The sequence below is a fragment of the Conger conger genome, chromosome 18, assembly GCF_963514075.1.
Source record: "Conger conger chromosome 18, fConCon1.1, whole genome shotgun sequence".
Taxonomy (NCBI): domain Eukaryota; kingdom Metazoa; phylum Chordata; class Actinopteri; order Anguilliformes; family Congridae; genus Conger; species Conger conger.
In genome coordinates, this window is record NC_083777.1 from 23,546,031 (window position 1) to 23,569,470 (window position 23,440).

The 23,440-nt window shown below is 48.0% G+C and overlaps 1 protein-coding gene across 1 annotated transcript in view; it reads left to right on the forward strand.

Annotated features, from left to right (window-relative positions):
• Positions 1 to 191: 191 nt before the first annotated feature.
• The window catches only part of ppp2r5d (protein phosphatase 2, regulatory subunit B', delta), a 30,271-nt gene continuing 7,022 nt past the window's right edge, over positions 192 to 23,440 (forward strand). The window contains exons 1-11 of the mRNA XM_061227639.1: positions 192 to 288; positions 1,529 to 1,612; positions 7,963 to 8,140; positions 14,861 to 15,060; positions 18,370 to 18,480; positions 18,919 to 19,011; positions 19,952 to 20,082; positions 20,773 to 20,832; positions 21,238 to 21,346; positions 21,482 to 21,535; positions 22,117 to 22,287. Coding sequence (XP_061083623.1) covers positions 262 to 288; positions 1,529 to 1,612; positions 7,963 to 8,140; positions 14,861 to 15,060; positions 18,370 to 18,480; positions 18,919 to 19,011; positions 19,952 to 20,082; positions 20,773 to 20,832; positions 21,238 to 21,346; positions 21,482 to 21,535; positions 22,117 to 22,287 — 1,218 coding nt within the window. The 5' untranslated portion in view covers positions 192 to 261. The remainder of the gene's footprint in view (positions 289 to 1,528; positions 1,613 to 7,962; positions 8,141 to 14,860; positions 15,061 to 18,369; positions 18,481 to 18,918; positions 19,012 to 19,951; positions 20,083 to 20,772; positions 20,833 to 21,237; positions 21,347 to 21,481; positions 21,536 to 22,116; positions 22,288 to 23,440) is intronic.

Genomic DNA, 23,440 nt, shown 5'->3' on the forward strand with positions numbered 1-23,440 from the left:
ATTTACTGTTGTCTTTACTTGGTAGAGTGCCCCCCCTACAGCTTGGACTAAGAGTCGAGGGAAATAATCTTTGAAAATACATTTGCCCAATCAGAAATTCCAACATTTTTGTCACTAGGTAGTTTGACGTCTCACAGGCCAATGAAAATAATGTCGGCCTGGAAGGGCGCAGGGAGCTGGAGGTAACCGAGTGGAGAGCGACCAAGTCCCGGGGAAGTCACTCACGGAGTCACCGTGAAAAACATCAACAATCGCCGCAAAATGCCGAATAAAACTAAAAAAGAGAAGGTAATACAGAGGAAAAGATTGTAACGGGAACTGTTAGAGAATGATGTTTATATTTTCAGAGAATGTGTGTTAGATAAATGTCTTTATAGAGATATTGCAATTGAATTCACAAACTAGCTAGCTAGCTAGCCGGATTTTGTATTAGTCTTCTTAAGGCCTAGGCTAGCAACCTACCTTTCAAACCGTGCAGTGTCCTTCCTCTTCTCATATTTTAGTAGTTAGCTTGCCGGACATATTCAGTGGTAAATAACAAGTACTCAATTTTATTTCCAATTTTTATCCAGTCTTCCTATTAAACGAAATGCTAAATGAATGACAATTGTACTTTAAGATTATTCTATTGCCTTTACGAGTACAAAGATTATATTTTTGGAAACAGTTACTTTAATCTTACAATAAATGTTGTGATTTACTGGAACTTAAATTAAAACGCATTTTTGCCTGTTGGTGCACGAACTGATTTTCGATAGTGTGTACTATACCAGCTACCAATACAATTCAGCTAACCAGCTACCAGTTAGCCTATGTTACATAAACGCACATTCAAATCAAGTCTAGCTGTAAGTTTATATGGATTTATTTTCCAACGTTGGTTTTAATCACAGTATGTCTGTTGTTGCCAGAAATATTGTCTGGTCACTACTTTAGTGTCGATATCATGTAGCGGATATGCTTTATCATTGTGCAGTTCGTTATTATTTTATTGCAGCGTTTTGCTCGGAATACTTTTATAATCCCCACTTATGTCCCTGGCGGAAATACGTGAACGATATGAATACTCGGATCACAAGCCGACCGTTTAAACAAAAATTTGTGACAGTGTGGTTGTCGGGTACAGTGGAAATTGGGCCATTTTCTGTGTGTTCACGGAGCGAGGTGGGTTTGAATAGACAGGAATTTAGTGCACTGTTCTTACACACATAGGCCTGTGCATAGCGCGGGTGGCAAGCTAGCGAAGTTGCACTGGAAAATATCGTAAGCTGCCAGCAGTAGCAACACTTGGTACACCTTTTTTTCCGAACCCTGTCCATGAAAGGGACTGAAAAACAAACGAATAAATATAAAATACATTATTTGCACAAATGCCTCAATCATGATGCTTGCTGTAACGAGTGTTAGGTGACCTGTCTGTAGACTGAGACGTTGACTAGGCGTGTAGGCTAACTGATGGCAACACCGAGATGGGAGGTGCCGAGGCGCACAAGGATTTAATGTAATAAGTATGGCTTGTCATCCACAGGAACCAACAAAATCTGCTAAAAGCAGCTCAAAAAACAGCAACGTTAGCGGTGGAAAGGACGCCGCAACTGAAAATTCAGATGAGGTAAATTCACCTTTCACGATAAAATAGAATATTGATCATGTGAGAATACCACTCACCTGCTCATTATTGTAGCGTTTTCTTTTATGCCTTTCTGTATAGGTCTGGGTCATGTATGGCTGTGCTATATAGCGCATGTATTGGTCAAAAAGGGTTTACTTTCATTTTGTAAATGTATGGCCTGTTTTCAATTTCTGTAATGAGGGGGTAATATTTATTCTTTGTCAGTTGTAATTATAATGTTAATATGATCCTAGTGTGTGACAGTGGCAATTCATGTGTTAATACGGTTTGAATCTGCATACAGTATTTGATCTGCTGTGGTGCATTTATCTTACCCTTCAAATAACCTTTTGTGCTAATACTCCAAAAGAAAGCAAAAGCAATGTGCAACGTGAGCAAACCTTGCCATATATATTATATGTGAAGTTTTGGATTCCAGACCCTAGCCTCTGATCCGATCGTCCATGTCAGGAAAATAATGGCTGAACGAAGTCGTCACCTCATGTCCCAGACAGACGTGACAGGGTCACACATGCTCGCTGGCCGAGTTTACAGCAGTTTGCTGGAACATTGGTGGAGGAGCCATTAAAGTGTTTGAGCTGGATCCAGATGCCTGTGTTTATGAGGAAAGGAGAGGCTCAGTTCTGTGTATAAGCCTCTATATATAGCTGGCCCACTGTGTCTGTGTAGGCCTGACTTGTTGTAATAATTTAGTCCGCCTGCTTACCCTGAATCAAAAGCAAAGATAAATTGTGTTTGCGTATGTGTGTGCGTGCGCGCGTGCGTGTACTCATGTTAGTGTTAGTGACTCCAGTTGAGCTTTCTGTCCTTGCTAGTTAATAGTGCCATTGGCACGCTAGCTGCGCCAACCATAATAAATAGAATAGAGTTGCCGTCACGTCTCTGTGTGAATCTCCCTCTTTCGAAATGCCTCCCGCGGTGCGAGAGACCGACTGTAAGAGGTGGAGAGGAGAGGAAACGGGCTCTTGGTGATGTTCTACACACACGAGCTCTGAATGCACCCTGTGTGATGTCAGCACTGGAGCATGGGTATCAGATGTGTAGATGGCACGCGGTACTCTGCACCGTGGAAGCCGCAATGGATCTCGGGAGTGGCGTCGGACCAAGCGGCTGTCACTGATGTGTGAAGTCGTGGGATTGCTCCTGTCAATTAGGTATGATGGGCGTGTCCCGATGCACGAGGTTGTGTTTGCGGTATTCGCGAATCACGAGACGGGCCTGAAATCTTCAGAGAGCCCCTCTGCCTGGCATGCGGCTGATTGTGTGTCAACAAGCTGCCTTCTGCAGCGCTAGAGTCAAGGAGGAGTTGCCGAATGACACTTCACTGAGAGTCACCTGAAGCCTCCTGGAGAAATCGTGAGATTCCCTCGGATGACTGGCCGTTCCCATCCGGTGCGTCTCTCCCCCCTCGTTTTAGCACAGACCTAATTGAGCATGAAACATTCATTGCCCATCTTACAGAGCGAGGGGTGGGGTTAGTGAGGGACTGCAATTTTGCAATGGTTTATTTCCACATGCTTGGTCTTAAAGAGGTCATTGGTGTGAATATATGTAACCACTGGATTCGCAAACAGTCCCCCCAGAGATTGAAAAATGAATGATGGTTTGTTTTTGTTTTTTTTTGTTTTTTTTTTAAAGCATGCTATGAATATTGTGAACCTAATAGAACTTGTAAAAATAATAATAATGACAATGCCTTGCTTTTTATAGCACTTTTCTCACACTCAAAGCACCAATGCGTTGCACACACCTGGGTGATGTACTGCAGCCATTTTGCGCAGGAATGCTCAAGAAATCAGCTGAGAGGGAGAGAACCTCCTCCTCTTTGCGATGAGTGTCATGGGAACTTTAATGACCACTGGGAGGACCTGGGTTTCTCATCCGAAATTCATAAAAACGAAAACATTGTGTCTCTAAATGAGCATCTTGGTTTGTTTAAAACTAGTTTTGCAGTGTGCCAGAAAGGTGCAGCATGGGTTTCTCACTAGTTGTTTTGTGTGAGCGCTCTGTGACTTGGTTCCCATTTTAAACATGATTCACCCGAGTTGTGATGTTTTAAAAAAAAATCTGTCCTCTCTACTATAGAAGGGCAGTTGCAGCGCTCTCTGTGAGCTCATTGGACACTAGCTCGAAAGCCGGCGCCCGGGCCCGTTTAATGGCCAATGGTGTTTATTACCCGCCGCTGTGCTGTCACCAGCCCCGCCCTCCGCTGTAACAAGCCGGCACATTCGTGTTCAGATGGGCTTCTCGCTGTACGGTAGCGCGCTGATGACAGCCCTTTGGCGGCTGATGGTGCTGGAGGGGGGGATTGATTAAAGGCTATTTTCAGAGCGGCTTGGTCGCCGTCGCTGTGCCAGGCTCCCGGCCCCTCAGTGGCCCCTGACGTGCCCCACAGGGATGGGTGACAGACCTCCCTTTTTTGTGGCGACGGGCCGGGCGCCGTGGCATATGCCGGCGTCCATTTTGTGACGTCGGTCGGTGGAAAGCCCAGCGTCGGTACTGGGGAAATGTTTGGTGCTGCCCAAGCCTTTGTCCCCTCCCATGTGTTCATGTAAGTGGTAAACCAGTGATCTGGATTGGAGGAGCTCTTTTACTTTACTGTATTTTTAAAATGTACACATTGCTGTAGCCTACAAATGCAATGTTGAATGAAGTGTATTTGGGAAAACCTCGTAGTATCGTGTTCGGGTGACACTGCTCCGTCTTCCTCCAACTGAGGGTGTGCCCTGTCTCCGGACAGCGGGCCGAATCCCCCAGAGTTCGTTTTCCGGACGCGCGTGGTCCGCAGCGTGGGCTTGGCGGGAGAGACGCCGGCGTGCGGTCATGTGACTGGCGGGCCTGAGCATCGGCGCGGCGGGCTCTGAGATCAGAACGACGGCGTCGCGATGAGACGCTCGCCTCTATCCTCCCGCTATCGGTGCATTGTGCCCTCATTGTGCCGTTCTTTTTCTGTGTCCGTGATGAATTGCGAAGCCTCGCGAACCAGAGCTCTGAAGATAAAGCCGGTAATTGGAAGGGGTTTTTTGGGGTTCGTTTTCAGTTCTTTCTCCAGAAGCCCCTTTCATAAAGCTAGTCAGTACAGAACTTGTAACCCCACGTAAAACATAAATGGTGCGTAAACAACTTTTTTTTTGGTTGTGCTCCAAAATGCATGTGCTTTGTGTTTTGCAGCTTAGAAAACACATTTGATATGTGTCTCTGAGCGTCTTTTGAGCAGAAGGTCCAGCATGTGAACTAACTCTGTCCTCGGTAGTGATTTTCTCTGAGCGATACCGACTTATAAAAAAATAAAACTAAAAATCTTTTTATAGGCAATTGATCCATCAGTGCCCTCATCATTCTTTTCAAATGATGATATTGTGGTCATTGTCGCATGCTGGCATTCAGTGCCAGTGCATAGTCTCAGCGGGGGTGATATAGCAGGCAGGGAGCTCTTTATCCTCCATGTTACAGTGTGGTGAGCCAAAGTTTCACGCTGTCTTGTCACGCTGCAGGTGAAATGATCTTTCCCAAAATACGCCACCGGGGAGGTAGAGAGATCTTTAATTATTAAAGCGGTCTAATTGGAAAATGAGCACCGTTTACAACAGCGGAGCAAGATCGAGTCTCAGGGGTACGCGTTGCTGAAATGTTAGGTTACAGCCGTTTTCCTCAACTTTAATCTCCCATGAGTCCTTGCAGGAGGACTGAAATCTGGGCTGTTTACAGGAAAGACATTTCCGTTCTTTAGTTTCATGCATGATCATTTTAAAGATTTGGGCTGTTTAAGACGCATTGTTTTCCTGTCTTTTTGAAGTGGTTCTCTCTGTGGATGTGAGAATTGCCCTGTGAGCCAAACCTGGACAAAGGTGCTGTTGTTCGGCATTGCCCTTTTCATATATAATTGCCATTGATGCCATCAGCAACATGACCCAGCGTGCTTTTTGATATGTTCTGAATCGTTTTCTTTTTTTAACTGAGTGCACTTAGCTGATGTTCTTCTTCTCTGAATTTTAAGGTAAAGTGGGTATTAAAAAGCATTTGGCTGCTCCCTATGGAACTGTCAGGCTGTTTCATTACTGTAATACAATGCTGGATGTATACTGTATTCTGGATACGAGAACAGTTTGTCCTCCATATTGTGTGTTGTTGTGAATTGGTAGCTAGTAAAGGCCTAAATAGTGATGCTTTGCAGAGGCCTTTCCCTGGTTAAATTACTGCTCATTTTATAAGGCATTCTGGGATTAATTTAGTTGGCTGTGTCTCATGAAAAAGACATTTTTAGCTCAGAATGAAAGTGAATCAAATCTGAGTATGTAAAAGCTTTTCTGTCTTGGGGGTGAGGAGAAAACCCATACCTACTAGGTCTAATGTTTGTATATTCCAGTTGTATTTCCAGGACATTGAAAATGGGAATTGTCCATTGATGTTATTAAACACTTTAAATCTAGGTCTGTTTACATGCATTGATACAGTATATACTGTATCTGAGCAATTTTTGTTTTCTTTATATTTTTGGAAAGATTCAAGTTTTCCTCCTAATAATTAATTATTTTGCTATCCTGTGTTTATTCTTTTTGTTTATTATTTGTGCAAACCTTTGCATTATATAATTGTTCACTAGGCCTCCTGAGTGGGGAAAAAAATGCAGGAAAAACAGGTTATCTGGGGAAGAAAATTGAAGTTTTATTTCACAGCTGTAAAGTGTGTCATCACTCCACATATGTTATTTGAGGGAAATACCCTAAGGGAACTGACATCTGGCCTTAAACTGACACATTTTGTAAGATCTAGCACCATTTTTTTCAACCGTTGCATCCTGGCCCGGTCTGTTGGTTCCACAACCTTGAGGTGACTACCTAACCACGCCCCCCCACCAGCCCGGTTGGTCACTTTTTCCAGTCGCAGTGCCTGTCAGTACTGTCCCCTCAGTGGTGGAAGAAACTTCCCCAAAATTGCTCAGGACAGTTGAATCATCGGCTATTTTCAGACTGAACACGCCCACCTCTTCAGACTACCTGTCCACACCCCCATTATACTCACCCAGGTATTTTTATGGCTTTGGAGGATATTATATATATTACATTACATTGCCTTTATTCAGCTGACACTTTTATCCGAAGCAACTTACAGTTGATTTGATTAAGCGGGGGACAATCCCGGTCCTGGAGCAATGTGGGGTTAAGGGCCTTGCTCAAGGGCCCACACCTGCACAGATCTTATTGCCCACCGGGATTTGAACCTTCTTGGTCCCAGTCAAGCAACTATAGTTTGTCTGTTTCTGGATGTAGTCTGTATGTATCTAGAATGTATTTTTTGATTCTGGATTAACATGGTTAACTTGCAGTAGTGCTTTAGTGCTGTTGCATCATTACACATTGGTCTGGGAATGTTGTTAGCCAAGTTTGGCGCTCCTGCTTATAGTAATCAGGTGACGATAACATCTGCTAAGTAAATGTAATGTGACAATGTGATAATTATTAGTTAATTAGCATTTTGGTTCCCTTTGTGTTGTTTATCCCATGTGTTCAGCAGCTGAAATGCTTCGCTGAGTCATTTTTTAGAACAGAGGACAATGTTTTTGTTTTGGTGTTGCTTGTTTGCTCTATTGGCACTTTTGGTCACCTTTTAATTAGGAAGTAGAAAAGATGGCACTTTTGCAAAGTTGAGAATGGAAGTGAAAGTGGATTCTGTAGAAATGTATTTTAAGTAGGAAGTAGCTTTTATAATCAGAATGCACTCGGTTACTCAGTAGTCAGTAGTGAGGTCCTTTCCATGTCTGAGTCTCCAGTGGCTGTAATGAGCGGGGATGCGGCTATTGGTGGGATGTGTTTGGCCAGTGGAAGCCCTTGTCGGCAGTGACTTGCATGTGGTATATTCTACATATTATTCCATTGCTTTTTAATTGAAGAATTGTACGTAGTACTCATATCAAGGATAACGTTGAGCTGTGCCACCCGGGAGTTAACCCCGCAGCCGCTGGGCTGGGCTGGGCTGTGAGTCCAACTGTCTAACTGTCTATGACGCTGCTGCCTGATCAGGAGGAGATCTTCACAGACTACTCCTTTAATTAACTTTCTGTGGCTTGCATAAAACCACACTCTTTGTTTCAAGTCCTTCAGAGCAGGATAACCTCAAATCTTTCTGTGTGTGTGTGTGTCCGTGTGTGCGTGTGTGCGTGTGTGTGTGTGTGCTTGTGTGCGTGTGTGTGCGTGCGTGTGTGCGTGCGTGCGCGTGTGTGCTTGTGTGCGTGTGCGTGCGTGCGTGCGTGCGTGCGTGCGTGCGTGCGTGCGTGCGTGCGTGCGTGCGTGCGTGTGCGTGTGTGTGCGTGCCCCTCCCCCTCTCCCCAGGCCCAGCAGCAGCAGACCGCCAGCAAGCGCCCCAGCAACAGCACCCCCCCTCCCACCCAGCTCAACAAAATCAAGTACTCCGGGGGTCCGCAGATCGTCAAGAAGGAGCGTCGGCAGAGCTCCTCGCGGTTTAACCTCAGCAAGAACCGGGAGCTGCAGAAACTCCCCGCCCTCAAAGGTAGCGCCTCGTTTCCGCTCGGCTAACGTGCCAACGTTTTAGCCCCTCTCAAAAACACTGTCAGTTTGTCCGTTGAAGTCATGTATGGAATTTAAGTCATTCACTGATTCGCCCTGAAGTGTATTGGAGGAATGTTGGCACTGTGTTGTCACTGGCGATGCTCTGTTTGTAGTTCTGTCCCTATATGCTTTAACCTACGCTTTCCTGATGTTACATGTTGTTACCTGTCATAGGAAAGCGCATAAAAGACACTTTTGGTCAAATGTCACGCACATGGTCATCTGCCATCCAAAAGCTACATTTGTAAAGGATGAATTGTATTTTCATTCCTTTCTAACAGACAATCGATTAGCTCACAGCAGCTGAACATCCATCCAGGCCTTGAATGTGTTTATAACGCATCTTATAGAGGATAATGACTTCTTGTCTTACAGGCAGCCTTATCCCTAGTGTGGTCTGAGCAGCATGCCTGGAGTGGGCAGCATTTCTCTTTCTCTTTCTCTCCCTCTCTCTCTCTCTCTCTCTGTCTCTATCACACACTCACACTCTCTCTCTGACTCTGTTTGTCGCTCACTCGGACTCTTTGTCTATCGTTCTCTCTCTCTCTCTCTCACGCTTTCTTTCTCTGACTATCTGTTTATCTGTCTCTCTGTCTCGCTTTCTCTTTCTCTCTCTCTCGCTCTCTCTTTCTCTCTCTGTTCTCTCTCTCTGTATCGGCAGACAGTAATTGGATCAGCAGTGAAAGTGTCTGCGCTAAGTAGGACAGTAAACCTCATAATAACACTCCCTCAGATGGATTAGTCTCCCCGTGTCAGTGCATGCAGCGTTGAGACCACATCTGCATATACACGCACCCCCCTCCCCACACCTGTCCCCTTTTCTGTTGACACAACCGGTGGTTAGCTTAGCGCCGAGAAATGAGACGTGTTCTGCAGTTTAGAGAAAATGTGCTGTCCTTTGTGTTTCCAGTACTTACGAAAGTAAAGTAAACTTTATGAACTAGTTACCTTTATGATGTCATACCAAATTATTCAAAAATAGTGATTCTTTTTTTTTTTTTTTTTTGGTATCCCTCAGGCTCTTAAAAGCAGTTTTATGAGGTAATTTCAGATCAGTGTTGCAGCCTTACAGACTTTTTGTGTTACGGTTGAATTTGGCCGTATTCTGTCAAACTGTCTCGTGTATAGAATGTTCTGGATGGGTGCAGGCTCAGTGCCACAGTGAACCGTGGCCTGTATCGCACTCCGTTTCAGCGCACCTCCACAGCCCTTCCCAGAATGCAACCCTTTGACCTCCCAAACAGGTTCATGAAAGCTGCGATCCTGGCGACCCCATAGTGTAAATGTCTGGGAAGTTTGAGCTGTGGAGAGGGGCTGTCTAAAGTGAGTGTTCTCAGTGTGCCTCCAGCGTTAATTCCATAACTGGGGGCTATGGGGCTAGGTCAAGAGGTCCTCGCAGTCAAACGAGTCTTCCGTCTTCTCCAGAGAGCTGAGGGTTTCTGTATCCTCAGACCGCAGGCACTGGCAGGGGGGGTAGTGTTTGGCAAACTGCAGGCAGTGATCGGGGTGTAGTTCGGGACAGGCAGTGCCACCCAGCCTTAATCCCTGCCTGCTCTCTAGGTGCAGCTGATCGTCCTCGGCTAAAACCCTGAGAGGTCAGAGCCAGCAGGGGTCGGGTAGGGCAGGAGCGCTACATTCTTTCTCCACTGGCGAAACCTTCCCAGAGTTGAGCTGGGAGCTGCTATCTGCTTATGAGTAGGGCTGCACGATATATTGTATATTTATCATCATCGAGATGTGAACATGTGAGATAAAGACGTCGCTTGAACTGCGATGAATGTATAGTGTTTATTTAATTTGTTTTTAAATTGATTGGCTGCCCGTTTGTTCCATAAAAGCATGTTGAAAATAATGTATTTAATTTTTCAACTTGTGGGCATAGGCTATTCGTTGTGTAGGGGCTATGTTAGCAGTGTACGTGAAGCAGAAAGACACTGGAACTGTGCGGACTTCCAGTATTTATACCGTCATCACAATCATTTCAACGACGTTACCGCATATGGCATGTTTTCCTCATGTTGTGCGGCCCTGCCTACGTGTGGAGCGTATTGATTCATGCAGCTCTGTTCAACGCGCATTGTTTACCCCCAGACCCTAGCAACCTACTACATTGTTTAGGTGTGGTGCGTTGCTAGGGCCTGGCGGTAAACACGTCAGCATTTCCGTTTGTCTGCCGAGTCCTTGGTAAGTGATACTGAGAGGGGAGATGGGATGGGTTCAGGTAGGCCCTGCGTGCCCGGTTTTGCTGGGGCAGTCGCTGGAGGGTGGTGGAGATACCCTCCCGTCCAGACCCCTGCCTCCCTGGCCTACGCTATTGCCGGTAATGAGAGACGCGTCGAGGCGTTTCGGCTGCGGTCCAGATTCGCGCTGGCCTGCTGGGTGCACCACTGCACATTAGACCGATGCAGCGCGGGTGAGCACCGCCCAGGAACCTGTAATGATTCCAGCAATGTAAAAACACGCTAAAGTGACTGTCAGTGCTAGGCATGCCCACCCCCCAAATTATCTCGGTCGGGTGATGAGGGGTATGTGAGGTTCTTTTGTCCTACATGTTCATATGTTTCACACACATCCAGGTTATGAAGGTGAGCTCGTACCCCCCGTCACAAAATGTTAGTGGCTGAGTCTGTCGAAGCGTAATTTGACATTGTTCACTGTTCACTTGTGGCTGGGTCTTTTCCGAACCCGGTAAAATGGCGGTTGTGCTTTTTTCGTTGTGGAAGTGAAGTCACTGCTGTTCATTAGCCCACCGACCGGCTTTGCATGTGCACATGGGAGTGAGCAAGGGGCTGCACCCTGTGGGGACTGTTTCTGTTTCTGGGAGCCTGCAGGGGGGGAAAAAACAAAAAAACATAGGAAGCTTCGAGAGACTCCCATTCCTCCCTCCTTTGTGTGTGGGGGGGGGGGGGGGGGGGGAGTAGAGCAACTGCCAACCCCCCCCAGCATATGCTTAACCTGCCCATGACGTGTGCTGTCTGCCTTGAGCCACCTTGCCTTGTTGCTGCAGTTACGCCCGATCGGTCACGATCTCCGAATCCATGCCATATTGGACCTGCTCCCTCCCCCCCCCCCCCCCCCCCTCCTTCCACGTATTGGATCTCTCCACACACTCCCCGGCCCCTCCATAGCTGCCTCGCTGCAATGAATCAGAGCCTTGCTGCTTTCGCCCTCGCTGTCTCTCCCGCAGAATGATTGATGGCGGCCCGGTCTGCCGTTCGTCCCCGAAGAGTGAGGTATGGCCCTCGTTTCTGAGAAAAGGGGTGATGCACATAACATCTGTCTCGCAAAGAAGAGTCCGCCACTACAAATACTCAATAGGAGGTGATGCCTTTTCAGAATATTCCGGAAACGCAGTCCTGCTGTTCACCTCGCGATGCCCTGTCAGAAATCTGACACCTGGAGACGATACGTTTCTGTATGTTACACGGTTTCTGTTGACATTGAGTTAACACTAGATTATTACTTTTATTTTATTACTGCACTTTTTATGTCCAAAAGCTAGCCTACTTTTCCGTTTTGTGTTCTGTCTTGTTTCTCTCATTTTAGCGCTCTTCTCAGTACACCTGTAATAGATTATGGATTACTGAAATCGATGGTGGTCCATGCAGGAGACCAGTAAGGAGACGGCCCGAATCTCAGGTCCAGATTCAGGCCCCCTCCTACAGTAGCACCTGATGCCTCCTCCCACCTGTCCCACAGTGGGCGGTGGAAGAGGACAGTGTTGAGGGAGTGGAGGGGGTAAGTTCGGCTTTAGAGAGGCGTGTGGCTCTCTGCGCCGCCCGATAGGACAAGCCTTTTGTCACGCCACCCGTAATTCGCCATTCTGCTGTCTGCTGTGAAGGGGTTTAGATCCTGCGGCTCCCATTCGAATCCCCATCGAAGGTCTCGGGAACGAGGAAATATTTCCGCACAGTTTCCTTTTCCTCCTTTTGCAATTCCCGGCCTCCTGCACAGGGTACTGATCCCAGCGCCGCCCTTTCATGGCTTCTCCTTTCGGGCCTGGTTCCCTGTCCTCTCGTGCAGCCCTGAAAAAAAATGGCACTCCCATGTAATGTGGTTCAGAGTGGCCTGGTTATGGCCTGGTTATGCTCGTAATTCCCCCCCCCCCAGCTCAATCCACTGAGAAGGGCGGTAACCACTACAGTTGCCCCAGATCAGTATGCTGTCGTTTGCCCCCAAATCCACACCCCATCCAGCCCACAGCAAGCGTAGAGTGGCCTAGATGGCTCGGCCTGAGGTGACGTTGGGTGCGGGGCGTCGAGAGGGAGCGGATAAACTCCTCTCGGCTTTTGCCTGCTGCCGGAGGAACAGAAGGTAGAGCGAGGGAGAGTTTACTGTGGAATGAGAGCTGGGAGGGAGGGCCAAATCGTGATGTAGTTACTTTGTTTGTTATGATTATGCCAGTAAGCAGCTTACGCTCCGCCAGGACAGGCGGGAGAGGAGAGGAGGAGGAGGAGGAGGAGGAGGCTTTGTTCTCGTTTACCCTCCGCCTCCTCCCTCCGTTTGGCGTTAGCCGTCACCAGGGTCTCACTCCGCGCGGCCTTCAGAAGAGCGTTAGACCCAATGCCAGCCCTCTATCACAGCCAACGACAAAGCAATGCCTTGGCCGGACATTTCAGTGAACCTAGTCATAGCGTTTCTGTGTGCCAGTGTATTGTTATTGAGCAAGTTCCCGTAGGAAAAAAAAGAAAACGTTCCCGTAGGATGTAGTCGGTTGAGAAAAGGAATGGAGACCTTCTGAAACTTTCACCTTGTGAAATGATCTCCTCAAGGCATGAATGAAGAATTACAGTGCGTGACTCATATAATATCCACAGTATCATTCCGTAATCATCTCCTTTCACTGTATCCAATTGGTGAATCATTGCCTGATCTTTGCCCTTCGTTTTCAGTGAAGGTAAAAGTTTTTTATGTTTTTTATTTCTTTATTATTATTTCCTTAGGGCAATTAACTCATGACATGCATACTTATGACACACACCCCCACCCCTCTCTCCCACTGGTTAAATATTTGAACTTACCTGCTTTATGTCTACAAGCGTTCTCCCTATGCACTCTTAAAGTGTAACCCTGAAGGAGTAATGCAGAAGCACATTGCCTTTTATATCTAAATTAAGATATATTTTCCTCGCTGTACACCTGCGTGTCTTTTGAATGTTAATCTGCACTGGTGTGCCAGAGGGACAGACCCAGGGTAACGCTTTAGAAAATGGGGAGTGAAGTCTCTTCATACCTGCGCGGAAAACCTCACCTGGGCCAGTAACGAGCTGCCGTGTCACTGTCAAATAACGGGGTAATTTGTGCAGAGTACAATGACATCGAGGTCATAAAATATGCTGTACGCGAGACATTTGACAGAGCGGTGCAAGAGCCAAGAGCGGTGACGACCAGCTACCACCACCACCCCCCTCCTCCCCCCCCCATTCTGCGGCTCCTTGTTCCTCCCGATGCCCTCTCAGCCCACACATCGGCGTTCGCGGCCGCATTAATCTTCTCCTGTCAGCCAGGGCGCAAATATTATTCAGACGGTTCTGTTTGCTATTAAGGCCTGACACTCGGCAAATTATTTTTTGGGTGTTTGGCGAAGTTGGCCTGCTCGCCTGCGCTTCCCGAACGGGCTCTCCCTCGGCGCTGTGGCGACCGGAGTCCGAGGCGCACCGCGCAGCCTGTGGATAACGCGGCCACGCCCTTTATAAACATCGCCTTGCGGGAGCGATCGCTCCCGTCCCGGATTCCTGTTTGTCTCGTTCGCATTCCATTCACGCGGCTCCTCGGGCGGGGGATCGATATTTACGCGTTCACGAATGTGCCCAATTACCCTGGCAACGCTCACGGCTCTCGCCCGCCTTGTCACAGAAACAGCCGGAGATCATGTACCCAGCATGCCTTGCGCCTTGCCAGGTCTGCCTTGGTGTTGTGATTCAAGCCGTCTTTCTGTTTCACTTATTTTGGTTGTTCTGTACTTGTTGTTCTGTTTTTGCATTTTATAAACAAATATCACATTGCATAAGCAGCTTCAGGGAATCAAAAAGCATAAGTGTGTGGGAGCAGGATTAAGACAGGAGGGATATCTGCTGTTCACTAACCTTACTTGACCCACTGTTCCTTTCAAAATTAAAGAAGTGGGTTCTTCTTCTGGACCTTTTTTTAAAGGTTTGAATTGTTTCCTACCTCAGGATTCTTCTTAGTGTTCTTATACAATACAGTATAATGTCAGTAATGGCAGTTGGAATGCACAATATTGGTCAGTTCATCATAAGTTGAGCCGACATTGGCTCAGGCGGTAAGAGCAGTCGTCTGGCAGTCGGGAGGGTTGCCGGTTCGATCCTGCCCAGGGTGTGTTGGAGTGTACCTTGGCGAGACACCTAACCCCCAAAATGCTCCTGACGAGCTGGTTGGTGCCTTACATAGCTGCCAATTGCCATTGGTGTGTGTATGAATGGGTGAATGAGTAGCATCAATTGTACAGCGGTTTGGATAAAGGCGCTGTATAAATGCCAACCATTTACCATTTACCATTTGAGCCACTGTTGTACCTTTATTTACCTTTATTTCACAGTTGACTGTGTCTGAATGTGTGTGGAGTTTGGCTGTGGTGTCTCGGGTCTTATTAACCTTTCTGTCCTCTCTCCTCCGCCCTCCTCTCCACCCTCGCGCGTAGATGCGCCGCCTATCGACAGGGAGGAGCTGTTCGTGCAGAAGCTGCGGCAGTGCTGCGTGCTGTTCGACTTCGTCACCGACCCGCTCAGCGACCTCAAGTACAAGGAGGTGAAGCGGGCCGGCCTCAACGAGATGGTGGAATACATCACGCACAACCGCGACGTCGTCACAGAGTCCATCTACCCGGAGGCGGTCATCATGGTGAGAGACCGCGGGGAGCCCCCCCCGCCCGCAGCCCCGCTCACCCCGGCGGCCCCTCTGGGGCCCCGCCTGCCCTGTGTGACCGATCATTCAAACGCCCAGAAAGGTCTTTATGGTGCAGCAGGCTTGAGGCTTTAGATTTCCCAGTGCACCATTGCATTGAATTCTCCAGACTGTGTGTATACCTCGTCTTCTGAAGCATTAGGGCAGAGATCAATGAGCTTTCAGTTATCATGCTCGTTACGTTTTGGAGCAATTTTGCAGATATTTCCAGATAATGACTTTAACACCGTATCTGATCCAGTATCTGTTTGGGTGGCAATTTTTTGACATTTGTTGAAATCCATCCTTTGATTGATTTTTGATGTTTATTTAATTATGAATTGATAAAAGGCTTTCCCATTACCCGGGTTTGAAATGGGAAGTGAGGAGTACTCCACACTGAAGGGAGTGTGCACTCCTGTCTGTGCGTTGTGCATTAAGTGAGTCCATTTGGCCTGTTACGTTGGCTGCGGTGAAAGTCTGCATATTACTGTTTGAAATGAGAGGGCAAAACCTCCTCCCAGACTGCCTGGAGCTCCTCCTCTTCCTCCCTCCTCCTGCTGCTGAAGGAGGTGCGTTGGCACGTTCACACACTTTTTGGGACAGTGACTCTCAGGATGTTGTTATCAGTACCGACACCCCCCCCCCCACCCCGGTGATTCTAATTAGAAGTCCATTCCTTATTTCTAAGCACCATCCCCAAGGATAGTATTTCATCGTCTTCCCTGCTTTTTACCGATCAGCTACTTTTAAGCCCGGGGGTGAGTCCAGAGCTGGTCAGGGTGTAGAGATGGTTTTGTTTTGTCCGCACTCGGTGATGGGTGGAGTGCAGATTGAGAAACGAGGGGGGGTTTGGGGGAGTTAATTGGGGGGGGGGGGGGCGTTGAGACCTCGTCCGGTGTCCTATAGCAGGCGAGGCAGGCGGATGGAGAACACACTCTGCCTCTCTCCGGGCGAGCCCTACGCTAAGGCCTGGGGAATTATAGCTCTGGATAGAATTTGCTAAACCTCTGGGCGAATGGCAGATGATTATTTATTTCAGGCCGTAAATCAGTCAGTCAGTCAGCAGCTAAGAAAATCCCTGTGGAAGCTCTTAAGCTGGGCCTGCCCTTGGGCTGGGCGTTCTGCGTCCGCGGCCGGTGACAGGTGCGGCCGCCCTTCTCCATGCACAGCCCTGGGAGTGATCGGTGGTCGGCCATCGGGCCAGTTCTCCTGCGAGCTCGCATCAGCGCCGGCACCTGAACAGCCAGGGTAACCACGGCAACCGCTCAGTCACGTCCCCCCCGTCCGCCCATCCGCCCATCCCCCATCCAACCCCCCCCCCGGGCCCGGCGCTCACCTGGGTGGGCCGCGGTGGGAGGTGCCCGGTGGGGGCTGTCGTTTCTAAAAGCGGGAGCAGCTATTTCCAGCCGTCACACCCCTCATCGTGACTCGTGTTTGATTGGCTGCTGCAGCGCCACGGCGGCTGCTCTCGGCCTCAGAGATGATATCGTCACCTGTCAGGAGATCAGCCTGCCAAAACGGCCCGCTCTGTGACTGGCAGGAGGGGGAATCAGCCAGTAGGCCTTTCCTCTAATCACCTTCAGGGAATCCCTCGTGCTGTTTGCATGAGACAGCTGCCTGTGTTGGCTTTCAGACCTGTGTTAAATGCATAAAAATCCATATTTTCTTTTGCTACCGTGCTAACATTAACTGGTGTGCTAACTAGCCTTAGCTAGTTGCTCAATAATGACAAATTAACATTATTTTAGTTATCTGCTTTAGCTGGTTTGCAGAGCATGCCAGCATACAGTCTACAAATTGTTCATGCAGACCAAATAGACGGCCCGTATCTAGTTGTGGTTCACTTCTACTTCACACGATTGTACTGGACTGTTTATAGTTCATTCATTCATTTATTATCCTAACCCGCTTATCCTGAACAGGGTCACAGGGGGGGTGGAGCCTATCCCAGCATACATTGGGCGAAAGGCAGGAATACACCCTGGACAGGTCGCCAGTCCATCACAGGGCACACACACCATTCACTCACACACTCATACCTATGGGCAATTTAGACTCTCCAATCAGCCTAACCTGCATGTCTTTGGACTGTGGGAGGAAACCGGAGTACCCGGAGGAAACCCACGTCAACACGGGGAGAACATGCAAACTCGACACAGAGAGGCCCCGGCCGACCGGGATTCGATTAGATTACTTAGAAAATAGAAATATTTATTTTTGGAAAAGCAGCCAACTAACTTTGGGAACTGGCATTTGGGAATGAGGAAACTGCTGTAAAAGGGGGAAAACCAGCCCAAAGTCATTTGTAATTCCATTTTAATTGGTACTACATTATACAGTAAAGCTACAACTGCCAATCGGTAAAATGAATACTGAGATGTCTTCGACCCATTCCATCTGTGCTGTGCATCTCTCTTGACTCACACGCACATTCGTCAGTGATTCACCCGGTCGATTGATTATTTTAATGTCTCCCAGCTTAGTGACAAACAGAACGATTGCTTTGCCAGCTTTTTGTTGTTGTTGTTGTTGCATGGCTTTCCTTATAGAATGTCAGACGACTAGTGCAGCCTCCTTGCTTTGGGCTTGTACTGTAGCTTTGAGTTTGAATGTGGCATCATCACAACAACTTGACTGCATCAGCAACACGGAAGCTGGCCGGGAGGCCTTCCCGGTTCAGTAGGGGATAGGAGACAGGGATTTATCAATCAAAGTTAAATGGAGACGCCTCTGTTCAACCTAGGCTATATTTTTTTGTCTAGCAAACAATTTTAAGGAGCACGTCAGGTTTAAGCGAGCGTTTCCGTGTCAGTCGATTTACGGTTTGGATACCCGTCATTGCGGAATGGATCAATTCATAAAATATTCACGAGGACTAGAGACGTGAAAATGCAGAAAAGCTTTGCTCAAAGAATAATGGCGGTTACTGCTAGCAATCGCTGTTTTTCCTGCCCTGTCTACGTCTGTATCCGACTGCGATGAAAGCAATAACAGATATGACTCGACAGTGACTACAGTTGTTGACACATCGTGTATCTCAAATATATATCTATACCAAAAATATTGGAAAATATTTGATTTTATACTGCCAAACCTTTAGCGGTGATGGGTATCTGTGCATTGTACTCATTGTACTGCATTTTCCTGTCCTCAGCTGTCCGTCCTGTCCGTCATAATCACCTCGTCTTCTTCCAGAGTTTTTGTCCGCTGGAGCGAGGCAGGTGGGGGTAAAGCAGTGGTACTGACGGATGATGGTCTGTTCAGTTTTCAGTGAACCTCTTTCGGACCCTGCCTCCATCCTCAAACCCAACGGGGGCAGAGTTCGACCCCGAAGAGGACGAGCCCACCCTCGAAGCAGCCTGGCCGCACCTGCAGGTGCGTACTCCCACCCCCCTCCCAAAATCACCATCATTAATATATTACATTATGTATATGATTGTGTATTTCAGTTGTAATTTATGTGTTTGTATTTATACACACACACACACACACACACACATACAGTATATGCACACATACATTATACCTTGTGCTTGTTGACTTTTACTACTGCCTAGCAAACCTTTGATCAAATCTTGTGATGAACGGATTACACGCCCATTTTACCCTATTGTTTCTTGCACCAGCCACTGGGTTTCTACCAGTTGCTATGAAACTAAAAAGGTGTGGATTGAAGGAACCGATATCCAAAGTCCTGTTGTGGAGGCTCGATAGAATTTATAGTCTCACTATAGAAACCTCACTTTGCTCGTTCCCAAAATGGCTGCCTCGTTGGCCATTAACAGCAACTGAGCATCCACTTTTCCTTCACAGCTGGTGTACGAGTTCTTCTTACGATTCCTGGAGTCTCCTGATTTCCAGCCCAACGTCGCCAAAAAATACATTGACCAAAAGTTTGTATTATCCGTAAGTGCCTCGTCCTCTTTACCCTTCCTTTTAGCAGTGTGCCTAGTGCCATGGATCTACTGGTCCCCAACTACATGTAAATGCTGTTTAGACAGGCTGATAAGTGTGTTGAACATTTCCTCTCTCGCTCTCTCTCTCTCTCTCTCTCTCTCTCTCTCTCTCTCTCTCTCTCTCTCTCTCTCTCTCTCTCTCTCTCTCTCTCTCTCTCTCTCTATCTCTCTCTCTCTCTCTCTCTCTCTCTCTCTCTCTCTCTCTCTCTGCCTCTCTGCCTCTCTCTCTCTCTCTCTCTCTCTCTCACTCCCAGCCTATAAATGAGAACACATCACGGATAGGGAATTAGGCGGGATTGTTATGCATGATCGGTGACACGCTCACGCCTCAGTCGAATGCGTGAATATTAAGAGCGGTGAGTCGGGTAGGTCCTGCTGCCGCTCCCGTCTCTCCGGAACGTTCCGCGCATCGCAGGCTCCTGGCGTAACATTGCAGTGCCTGTGGGCCTTGCCCCTAATCTTATGGGCTGCATTATCCAAATTAGCCCATTCATCGATTCACATGATGCCCTAATTTCTCCAGCGGACTTCTTGAGCCCCTTGGGTGGACCTGCCCGTGGAATGGTGCATTTATTTCATCAAGCGTTGACCCAATTATGAATAAAAGAGTGGGGCGGTTGCCAGATACACTAGATGCAGTTTAAGCTAGTTCTCTCACCACAAGCCCCAGAGCCTAGACTACCATCAGCAGTTTCAGCTTTTGTTGTGTTATCAGCTGACTAAGATTATGAGTCTGAAGGTTGGGGCACAATTAATTGCTAACGGATACAGGAATGTGGTAAAGCGCTTTGTTGAAGCGAAGGGCGTGGCTCGTGCCCTCTGTTGACTTAAGTCGGGGTTGCCAGCTCCGCGTTTTTGATGCGGTGCCGTTTTCCTCCTGGCCCCTGCAGCTCCTGGAGCTGTTCGACAGCGAGGACCCCAGGGAACGGGACTTCCTCAAGACAATCCTGCACAGGATCTACGGAAAGTTCCTGGGCCTGCGAGCCTACATCAGGCGGCAGATCAACAACATCTTCTACAGGTGAGCTTCCCCCCTGCTGTCTGCTGTGAACCCAGTGTGCAGCATTGGACACCGGATCATCTGATCATCTGATCAGTCCATCCATAATCACGCTGCCTGGAGAAGACTGGTATTTGCAGCAGTATTTTTAAGCTTTTACCTTTCCTGCCTCCAAATGTGTAATGGTGTTATATTCACGAGCCACGCTTATCCCTGCTTCCGCTGCTATTGATTTGGTAAAGTGCAGGCAACCATGGGCTGTTCTCAAAAGTGCATGACGTCAACTGGCACTTATTTCATGGCACGGCCCTCTAGTTCAGCTTGCCACAGGGTTGGGTCAGAGGAGGACCGTTATGTGCAGCTTGAGCGTGCAGACTGTGGGCGTCTGATTGGCCCAGAGCCGCCGGGAAGTTTGGAGAGATGGTCATCCCTGCTGACTGAATTGCTCTTTCGCTGAGCAATTCTCCTGGCCAATCACCACCCTGCGATCAGCCTGTGTCAGCTGCTGGGTGGGTAGAGAAGGAGCAGGTGTGAAAACGAGGGGTGGCCCCCTCCCCATAAAAATGATGGGGGACATGTCACGATGATGGCACCGAGCTGCAATTACGGTTGTGCATTCCAAACTATGAAAAATGTAAATTTGCATTCTGTGATGCTTCCTTTATTCCTGGTATTGGTAATAGTTTTGTTTTTTTTTTCCTTCTGTTGCAGGTTTATATATGAAACGGAGCATCATAATGGAATTGCAGAGCTTTTAGAAATCTTAGGAAGGTGGGTACCCTGTTTCTCCTTACTTATAAGTGGCGTCTTGAACTGCATTTTACAAGAGATTTAATTTAAGTGGAAAATACAGATTCCACTCTTTGAATATCCATAAGAGCCTCTAAACATTGGCATTCACCACCAACTGATATCAACAGCTGCATCCGTTCAGTTCATGCAGCATAATTACACCTCAAAAGTCAAAACAAAGCTGAAAGATAATCACTTCACATGGTGCGTCTGGAGGTGCTTCTGTTTTACACTGTGGACAAATGCACGTCGTCATGTCCCTTACATAATAAACATACACATACGCGACTGATACGAATAAATGAACGTCCACTCGGGCGAAATGGCTGATGGGGGAGGGTGGAGGACTAAAGGCGGCTGTCGTTCTGCCTCCCTCTCCCCCAGCATAATCAATGGCTTCGCGCTGCCGCTGAAGGAAGAGCACAAGATGTTCCTGATCCGAGTGCTGCTCCCGCTGCACAAAGTCAAGTCCCTGAGCGTGTACCACCCACAGGTAGCCCCGCTAATTACCCACGGGCGTCTAATTACCCCGGGCGTCTCGCGCTCCGCTCCGCATTAAGCCAGACCCCCCCCCCGCCACGTCGCTCTGTGTGTGATCTCCGCCATTGTTTTTTCTCTCCTTCCTCAGCTGGCCTACTGCGTGGTGCAGTTCTTGGAAAAAGACAGCAGCCTAACTGAGCCTGTAAGTTTGATGGGGAGGTGGGGGGGGGCTAATGTTAATAGCGCTAATGTCTCTCACTAAAGTGTTTAGCCTCAAGGCACGCGGGGAGAAATTGCATTGCCGCGTTGCCGAAAAGGAAACTCTTGCCGTCCGCGTCGCGATTGCCGCACGTAGCCCGGGAATGACGGAGATGGAGGTTCTAATTAAAACCTGGAGACCGCCGCCGTGTTGCTTGTGCGGAGATGCGTCTAAATGCCAAAGCTGACTCATAAAGGCTGGGCTCTAGCACAGGCTGCCTAATTTAAATCTGTGAGATTTAGGTGTCTTGGAAAGCCATTCGCTCAAGGTATTTGTAGCCCATAGCCTTATCCAATACTGTAGGTGTGTTAACATTTTAAAAAGGTTGTGTGAACTACCCACCCACAACCATTATATTGCATATTACACTCCTGGTCTTGTGGTATGAAGATCCAAATGTTACGGTAATAGTAAATTGTCCCTTGTGTTATCTTGATTGGGGCAAATAGCAGTGAAACAGCTGTGTGTGGCTTCCCCCTATCCGTCGCTTACCTTTACCCACCTCTTCCCACTACCTCCCTCAGGTCATCATGGGCCTGCTGAAGTTCTGGCCCAAGACCCACAGCCCCAAAGAGGTGATGTTCCTCAACGAGCTGGAGGAGATCCTGGACGTCATCGAGCCCTCCGAGTTCGTCAAGGTCATGGAGCCGCTCTTCCGGCAGCTGGCCAAGTGCGTGTCGAGCCCACACTTCCAGGTACTCCTCCCCCGGACGCCCCGCGCCTTTCAGGGGCTGTGCTCTCCGCAGTCAGGGCCACCATGAAGACATCCAGCCTGAAGCCTTAGTCCTGAGACCTGTTATTCTTATGTGTCCGGCCTCAGAGCTGCCAACGTCACTCAGCCCTCCCATACTATGTTTCCTTGGTGCTAGCATCACCTAGCAAAAAATTCTTGCTAATATTTTCTCTTGGGCAGCCTCTAGTTTAGTGGCTGAGGTACGTGACCCGGAAGGTTGGTGGTCGCATTGCTCCAGGGGCGATTGTCCCCTGCTTGGTTTCATCAACCTGTAAGTCGCTTTGGATAAAAGAGTGAACTAAATACCAAATTAATTATTATTATTTTGATAACTAACTGTATAAGCTAACTGTGATAATCCAGCCCATGACTGTGACTGAAAGTGGCTGCACCGAATCAGGAAGCACTACCTTGCTTGCCATTGGCTGGATTGAGGGAATGCAACGAAGGGATTTGCTCTGTGGTTTTTGGCGCGTTGGGGTTGTGCTCGGTAGCGTGGTTGCAGTGTGCAGCGCGCGACACAGGGTGAAGTGGAGGCTGGTTAACTTCACTCCCAGGATGAGCGCTGTGGCTAACGAGCTAACGGGGGCCACGCTGTGAACATACGGCTGGTGCTGGCTCTGTCCTCGCCCTGGAGGCCAACCAAAACCAGGGCTCCTGTCACTCCATGCTCGCTGAAGGACTGCCTACTTTATTTTTCCTGCTCCCGTTTTCCTTTCCCGACACCTGCATTAATGCAAAGACCTTTTTCGCTGTTTGCAATCATGTTTAAATCCCTGTGCACGGCAAGGGCTTGTAGATCAGTGTAAACTGTACGTGTCTGAGTAATTAAGCTTGATTAATCTGTACCTGGATCCTACCCACCGAGGGCTGGCCAGTTATTCATCAGCGTGTGCATTTCTGTCAGAGCATCTGCAGGACCTACGTGTACTGTTGTGGAAATTAGATTTACTGATATAATATGCATAACTTCTCCAGTGTAGTACATTGATACCATATTTATCAACATTTCCGAATGTATGGAAAAATATGCAGATATATGCAGTATATGAACCGTTGTTATATAATGGGCAGTGTATGTTTGTTGGCGGGGCTGCGATGTTGAGGGTCCGTGT